Genomic DNA, 8,604 nt, shown 5'->3' on the forward strand with positions numbered 1-8,604 from the left:
CTCCCCCTCCCCCTCCCCCGCTGACAGGATGTAATGCTCTGAGTGAACTGTAGGTGGCAGCAGGCGCTCATGTGGCAGCAGGTGAGGTGTCACTGCAGAGGGTCCCCGTAAGTCTGTTTCTCCAACACATCTGAGAGGGTGTAAATGTTCGGAGGTGGAAGAATAAAACTATCTTGTCACTGAAGTAAAAGTACTTCCATTAAATGCTCCGTTACAAGTAAGAGTAGTCATTAAAAATTAAACTTCATAGAAAATTAGCAGAGAAATTAAGTGTAATTAAGAAAAAGAATTGAAGAAGAAAGTTTGAGGCAGAATAGAAAATCTCCTCTCTGTCCACCAGTCCTCCCATAACACAGTCTAACTGGTCTTACTGGTCAGACTGGTTTGATGTGTGTATATATTCAATATCTATCTGTTGTACATTATTCTACGCATCACGCTGTTTCTCTCCTGATTGTTCCGTAAAGTTTCATGTACATGAAGGATGACATTAAAATATATTTTTTGTTTTCATAATCTGCTGTTTCAGTCACTTCTTTACCTTTCGTTCGGCCCAGTTTTCAGCCCAAATCCCCGATACTACCGATTTACTTACAATTTCTCACAAACTCGATCGTCAGGTTCTTCCTGCGAGCCTTAATGTCTTAATGTTGACTCCCCCTGCTGGGATGCACTTCAGTGTTTTCATATGCGTGGGCTCTATCTGTGATACTGCAGAATATACACAAACATGTTGAAACAAAATTTCATTATATCTGAAACCTCAAAATGGTAATTATAAAAAACTCTACAGTGGTTCAAATGTTATCTTTGCAACAGACTATTTAACAGTGTTCCTGAACTGACTTCCATGTGGTTTTTGAGGTCCCCTGTGTGATCCTGGTATATGCGTCTGATAAATCTGTCACTTTGCATTCACTTCTGTTCGGACTTTGTGCCCGTGCCAGTAATCTCATGTTATCAAATGTAAATTCCTAAATCGTGCCTCCAGCTGGCTGCATTCAGGTCGTATTCCTTATCACTCTCCCACGTGACAACAGTCCAGGTTCCTCTTTATGAGGGGAAAGAAAATGAGGAACAGGATTGTCATATGATCAGAAATTACATGTGATACAGAGAGATCCCCTCAGTAGGACAGACTTTGTCCTTTCTGTTTTAGATTTTTGTTTTTGAGAAAGGACAGATAACGACTGAGGCCTCTGATTTGTGCACTTTCCTTTTTGTGTGAAAACCGGAGGAAGAAAGCATCGTCCAAGTGAGTTTATAGCAATTAACTATTGAAATTCAGTTATTTTTTGCAATTTTTAAAAAAAAATCATTTGACAGCCCTATAAATGATGTGTGATCTCTTGTGGCAGGGTGCTGAGTTTGTGTGAAGACGTGGGCTCTGATATGGATCAGTGTGAGGAACCAGGGGAGGCCTTTGCCTCTCAAACCAGTCTGTGTGGGGACCATGAAACCAGCACTGGAGCTCAGAGGTGAGATAAAGATCTCCAACTGTCCATGACTCTTCTCCAAGTCAGAGCTCACCTCAGACCACCCTTCTTTTATTTTTTTTTAAGTAATTAATAAATTTTTCTCATTATTTCTGCATATTCTTAATGCTAGGCACTACCTGTATTAATGTTCTCTCTGGGATTATTACGTTTTATTTAATTTTCTGTTATTTTTACTTTACATTTCTACTGCTTCATAATTCCAATTCTTTGTTAAAAACAAGACACAAAACGAAATATAGGTGTATATATATGGTTTGTGTTTTTTTCATTATTTTATTTGCTCTATGCACTATCTGCTTGTTTTAATAAAAAACAGGAAATGTTCTTTGTTTGTGTCGAAGCCCTGAGAAGCAACACAGACTGGATTATCCTGGACCTGAACCCAGCTGTGCGTTCTTCAAGTGTGACCAGCCAGTGGAGCCCCCTCTTGTTTTTCGACAGTCTGCTGCTGAAAGGTAAAAACTTTTGTGACTAAAAAAAAAAAGCTGTCTGTCTTTCTCACACACACTTTACATTTCTGACTATGTCTTAGGACCCCTCAGAGACCAGAATCTCCTGGACCAGAACCCAGCTGCATTTCTGTTAAGAGTGACACGTCCATGGAGCCTCCGCTTGTTTTTAGACAATCTGTTAAGAAAAGGTAAGAATTTAAAACTGACATAAATGCTTTTGTGACAAAAACGGCTGTCTGTGTTAAATAAAGAACATATTTTTCTTTTTTTTTCTCCCACATGTATTTTAAACATTGCTGACTATGTGTCAGGACCCATCAGAGACCAGAATCTCCTGGACCAGAACCCAGCTGCGTTTCTGTCAGGAGCGACGTGTCCATGGAGCCTCCGCTTGTTTTTAATCAATCTGCTGATGTGAAGTAAGAATTTAAGCTAACAGAAAGACATTTCAGATGAAAGTTAGCGGTCTGTGATAAAAGGCTGAACATGAATTTTTAATCAGTTTTTCTCCAACGTTCAAATGTACACTGCATGTGCTGGTTTTGTTTCAGGCTCCATCAGAGACCAGGATCTGCTGGATCTGAACCCAGCTGCGTTTCCATGAAGAGTGATCACTCAATGAGACTTCCTCTTGTTTTTAGACAAGACGATGGAAGGTAACAATTTAAAACTGATTAAAGGCATTTGGGAGAAATGCTAGTTGTCTGTCTCGAGATTTAACATTTTTTCTCATTTGTTTTTCTTCAACATGCACACTGAGCCTCGGCACAGAGGCGTAAAAACTGAATTCCTCCTGGGGATAACTTTATTGTTGTTCATTTAAAAAAAGATCTGATTTTTCCATCAGAATCTCTACAACATGCACATTTACTCGAGCTGAACTACTCAGATGTTGAGACTAATGTAACATTTTTTTATCAACATCTCCGTTATGATTGATAGATTTGTACTTTTGCTTATTGCTGCTCTGCATGTCTGCATGCATTAACTATTCCTTTAGTTTCCCGACGCTCTAAATTTCAAGACTTTTCATGAAAGAATTGCAGCTTAAAAATAATCAGCTAATGAAAACAGTGAGCTGAAAGCTACAAACTGCCGACTGAGCTGTTGATTCTCAGTGGGATCAGCAGGATTAGTGAACCTTAACCAATACAGGGAGTCATCTGATTCACTTTTCACATCCAAATATCACTTCATGGACCCTTTGTTTGGCTGTGTATGGACAGACATAATGTGAGCTAATTCTTCATGATTCCTCCACAGAGTGGACCAGGAGAGCGGTCAGTCTCCCCCGCAGCATCAAAAACAGCTGGACTCCATATTTATGGTCTGTACATGTAGAGCAATGACTTTTACATCAATTCTGTTCACAGTCATCTCCATGCTGCACTGTTTCGACCACTGAATCATCAGTCTTTCCACCATGGATCTGATGCATGGTTCCATCATTTTAATTTGATTATTTATTTCACAGTGAACTCCAACTCAATCTCCAGACATTATTTGACATTATACATTTCTGCAAACTTCAAAAATGTTAGATTTGCACATTCTTATATAGTGATTACTTGGTTACGGTCGACTTGATAGGTCATTATTAAGTCGACCTCAAATAGGTCACTTCGAACATCTGTGTTTGATGCCTACAAAACCACTGGAAATTCAGTGATAAGTCACTACAAAACATCCATGTTTGATTTCTGAAAACTTGCTGGAAACACAGTAATGACTCGCTAATTCGCAACCAATTAGTTTTTGTTGTTGTCTGCAGTTCGGCAGGCATCTTGGTGTCATGCTATCAAGCCTCCCCCTCCAAATCCTAATGAAAAAAGTTGGCTGATATTCTACGTCACTTTATAAATGTTGATTTAATACGTATGAAACATGCAAATGTAACACATTTGTGATTTGCGTGATCTTAATATGTCATCTTTTTTTCTGGCCACTTGGCTGAATATTCTGTTGCAGCTGTTGGAGGAGAACATTTTCACTTTTGTGAAGAACGAGCTGCAGAAAATCCAGAAGGCTTTGAGTTCAGAAGAATGCTTAGAGAGTCAGAGGGAGGATGAGGAGGTGTCCGACCGCAAGGCAGAAGAGCAGTGGAGGAGCAGCAGAGAGGCATTTCTGAAGATCACACTGCACTTCCTCAGAAGAATGAAACAGGAGGAGCTGGCTGACTGTCTGCAAAGCAGTAAGAGGATTTCTTCAAAGATTTAACATGCTGGATTCATGGGTTATTTGCTAATATCTCAAAGAGATGGACTGACATAGAGATGTTAACAAATACAAGAAAAACCAAAGTGAAGTCAGGCTACCACAAGCCTTAAGAACAGCCTCAGTTCTCCTTGCATAGTATGATGATGGCTCTTCCTCCACATATACACCAATCAGCCACAACATTAAAACAGACAGTGGCTGCCTGTAAAGATAGATGTTTCTTTTTTTGTGGTCATTTGCTGGCAAACTACCATTTAGTCGTCTAACTCATTTGTTCTATGTTTTTACAGGATATCCTGTTACAGTTTGTCAGCATAAACTCAAGTCTAACTTGAAGAAAAAGTTCCAGTGTGTGTTCGAGGGGATCGCAAAAGCTGGAAACCCAACTCTTCTGAATCAGATCTACACAGAGCTCTACATCACAGAGGGAGGGACCGCCGAGGTCAATGATGAACATGAGGTCAGAAAAATTGAAACAGCATCCAAGAAACCAGACAGACCAGAAACAACAATCAGACAAGAAGACATCTTTAAAGGCTCATCTGGACGAGACGAACTGATCAGAACAGTGATGACGAAGGGAGTGGCTGGCATCGGGAAAACGGTCCTAACACAGAAGTTCACTCTGGATTGGGCTGAAGACAAAGCCAACCAGGATATCCAGTTCACGTTTCCATTCACGTTCAGAGAGCTGAATGTGCTGAAAGAGAAAAAGTACAGCTTGGTGGAGCTTGTTCATCACTTCTTTACTGAAACCAAAGAAGCAGGAATCTGCAGGTTTGAAGACTTCCAGGTCGTCTTCATCTTTGACGGTCTGGATGAGTGTCGACTTCCTCTGGACTTCCGCAACAACGAGATCCTGACTGACGTCACAGAGTCCACCTCAGTGGATGTGCTGCTGACAAACCTCATCAGGGGGAAACTGCTTCCCTCCGCTCGCCTCTGGATAACCACACGACCTGCAGCAGCCAATCAGATCCCTCCTGAGTGTGTTGACATGGTGACAGAGGTCAGAGGGTTCACCGACCCACAGAAGGAGGAGTACTTCAGGAAGAGGTTCAGAGATGAGGAGCGGGCTGGAAAAATAATCTCCCACATCAAGACATCCCGAAGCCTCCACATCATGTGCCACATCCCAGTCTTCTGCTGGATCACCGCTACAGTCCTGGAGGACGTGTTGAAGACCAGAAAGACAGAAGAGCTGCCCAAGACCCTGACTGAGCTGTACATCTACTTCTTGGTGGTTCAGACCAAACAGAAAACCATCAAATATGATAAAAGAGCTGACACAGAGCCACAGTTGAGTAAAAAAAGCAGGAAAATGATAATGTCTTTGGGAAAACTGGCATTTGAGCAGCTGCAGAAAGGCAACCTGATCTTCTACGAATCAGATCTGACAGAGTGTGGCATCGATACCAGAGCAGCCTCAGTGTACTCAGGAGTGTTCACACAGGTCTTTAAAGAGGATAGAGGACTGTACCAGTACAAGGTCTTCTGCTTCGTCCATCTGAGTGTTCAGGAGTTTCTGGCTGCTCTTCATGTCCATCTGACCTTCATCAACTCTGGAGTCAATCTGATGGCAGAGGAACAAACAACCTCCCAACAGTCCGAAACAAGAAAAGATGAATCTGCAGAGACACAGTTCCACCAGAGTGCTGTGGACCAGGCCTTAAAGAGTCCAAATGGACACCTGGACTTGTTCCTTCGCTTCCTCCTGGGACTTTCATTGCAGACCAATCAGACTTTACTACGAGGCCTGTTGAGACAGAAAAGCAGTGGCTCAAAGGCCAATCAAGAAACAGTCCAGTACATCAAGATGAAGTTTGAGGAAAATATCTCTGCAGAGAAAAGCATCAATCTGTTCCACTGTCTGAATGAACTGAATGATCGCTCTCTGGTGGAGAAGATCCAACACCATCTGAGATCAGGAAGTCTCTCTACAGATGAACTGTCTCCAGCTCAGTGGTCAGCGCTGGTCTTCATCTTACTGTCATCAGAGGAAGATCTGGACGTGTTTGACCTGAAGAAATACTCTGCTTCAGAGGAGGCTCTTCTGAGGCTGCTGCCAGTGGTCAAAGCCTCCAACAAAGCTCTGTAAGTACAGAGACCAAAAACCAGTGAATTTATGCATATTACACTGTCTTTTCAAGAGGACGGGAGGAGTGGGTAACTTCTTACATTCTCCATTCATTGTCTCTCTCAAGATTGAGTGGCTGTAGCCTTTCAGAGAAAAGCTGTGAAGCTCTGTCGTCGGTCCTCAGCTCCCCGGCCTCTAGTCTAAGAAAGCTGGACCTGAGTGACAACAACCTGCAGGACTCAGGAGTGAAGCTGCTGGCTACTGGACTGAAGAATCCAAACTGTACACTGGAAACTCTCAGGTGACACCTTTAAATAACTTTCCATGATGACATGTTTTCTTCTGCTGCTGCTTTTAAACTCGAAACACAACAGAGAAATTTTACAACTCAAACCTGAGTCAAGAACTTCATAACTGACCCAAAGTAAAACACATACAGCCAGTTATAAAATAGACATTTTTCTTTTAAACTCATTTAGTTTCTTCTAATTTCAGAGCAGTGTCACTGGTGGTGTGAAAGTAATTTCAGTAAATTTTCGGGTGTGTCCACTCCAGCTGTTATGTGGTTAACCACCATTTACTTATTTTTCAAACAATCCCTTACTCTAAAGTGGTTTGAAGCCCAGTGAGGGAGTAAGAATGGTTGTTTTGGAGCTGAAAAATACTTTTCATTTTTATGTCCACATGAACAGCCCCTATGTGCCACAATGATTTGGATTTCTGCACTGTAGCCAAGTGTGAGCATCTGAAGGAGTGTCTTATACAGAGTTTAATGTTTGTACAAACTTTATTAGGAGTCTATGACATGCAGCTTTTTATCTAATCAGTTTCTAATCAACTCTGAGGTTACCAACAGGACACTACTCTGCCTGGCTTCGCCTTGAGATCCTGTCCATTAGTATCACAAACATAACTGGCAACAACGGACAACCAACACTGAGAATATGTTTGAGTTTGTGCCGAATATACAGACAAAGGTCTCACTTTGGTCATATAAGGACCAGACGGCTCATAGTAATGGCACCTTATTACTTTAATCAACAGTGACGATACTCCCACAGTACCCCCATAGGACTTCCCAAGGGGAAACACTTTTAAGCCTGATCAAAATCCACAAAGCACATACTAACTGGATGGGCAAACTACTGTGACCATGATCAGTCCTGCAAAGGTGATGAGCTGGTCCACTGTTTCATGGCCAGGACAGACTCTGCGTTGCTCCTCCTGAATCTGAAGTTTGACGGTCCGTTGGAGCCTCCTTTCTTTTCTGTATCCTCCTTTTTTAACATCGGGAACCTTCACCCCAGTCTGCTATTCCACAGGCAGTGTCTCTCACACTGAAGCAGCGTGCAGCCAAGACAATGAACAATGTCCAGAGCCTTCAGCATCTCAGGGCGGATCTCATTCACACCTGCTGACTTCCTACTAAGGAACTTCAAGACGACCACAGAGACCTCCGCCATGAACATGGGAGAGGCTCCCCTCAAGTTGTTCTCACAGAGGATGTGTTGGTTAGATTCAGGAGTTCTTCAAAGGGCTCTTTCCATAAATTGATAGCACAATATCCCCAGTCTGGGTCAGCACTTCTGCCTGATGAAAACAATCTGAGCAAAGTCTTGGTTTGCCAGAACTTCCTTTGGGTCAACCAAAAGTCCTTCTTCATAACCTCCCTAAAATCCTTCCTTTCTGTGATGCTTCAGCAGACCCCTGGACCATTCAAGAAGTGCAAAAGGCCTCCTTCTTTAGCTTGACTGTCCGCTGCAGCACTGGCGTCCTCCAGCAGGTTCTTAAGTTACGGCACAACAAAGACTAGCAACCATACCACCGCAACTTTTAGCAGCAGGCTCCACAATGGAGATGTTGAACATTGCCAACTCTGATGTCATGTGCCTAACCATAATAAAAGTCTTACAGAGGATGGTCGTTTTAATTGTTAAGTAATGGCTAAAAGTATTAGGTTTAGATGACTTAACAGGGACAACTGTAATAAACGCGCTAACTTCCACATCACATTGTACCCTTAGATGATGTGTATTGTTTTGTGTGTTCCAACCCCTCCCATCTGAAAGAGCTGGACCTGAGCTACAACCATCCAGGAGACTCGGGAGTGAAACTTCTGACTGCTGGACTGGAGGATCAACAGTGGAGACTGGACGCTCTCAGGTATGAAGAGGCCTGTTGTAACCAAAACCAATCAGTCTGATAGAGGAGGTAGTAACGTCTTTTCTGTAACAGTGTCAGTTTGGTTTCTATACCATGACACATCAACCTGACCTCAAAAAAACGGGGGCTGTATTCATGAACATTATGAGAATAGGCTCAGAGAGCGCCCAACTTAGCTTAAAAACTTCTAGCAAGT

General features: G+C 42.4%; 1 protein-coding gene across 1 annotated transcript; it reads left to right on the plus strand.

Moving 5' to 3' along the window:
- The first annotated feature begins 1,156 nt into the window (after window positions 1-1,156).
- LOC121947742 (protein NLRC3-like) lies at window positions 1,157-6,266 on the plus strand. Its single transcript, XM_042492845.1, has 9 exons — window positions 1,157-1,255; window positions 1,359-1,478; window positions 1,841-1,954; window positions 2,032-2,139; window positions 2,263-2,370; window positions 2,503-2,607; window positions 3,215-3,278; window positions 3,920-4,142; window positions 4,459-6,266. Exons 2-9 carry the CDS (start codon window positions 1,393-1,395, stop codon window positions 6,264-6,266), a joined length of 2,616 nt encoding a protein of 871 aa, XP_042348779.1. The 5' UTR covers window positions 1,157-1,255; window positions 1,359-1,392.
- The last annotated feature ends 2,338 nt before the right edge of the window (window positions 6,267-8,604 follow it).

The sequence above is a fragment of the Plectropomus leopardus genome, chromosome 9 (genome assembly GCF_008729295.1).
Source record: "Plectropomus leopardus isolate mb chromosome 9, YSFRI_Pleo_2.0, whole genome shotgun sequence".
In the NCBI taxonomy this organism is placed as follows: Eukaryota; Metazoa; Chordata; class Actinopteri; order Perciformes; family Serranidae; genus Plectropomus; species Plectropomus leopardus.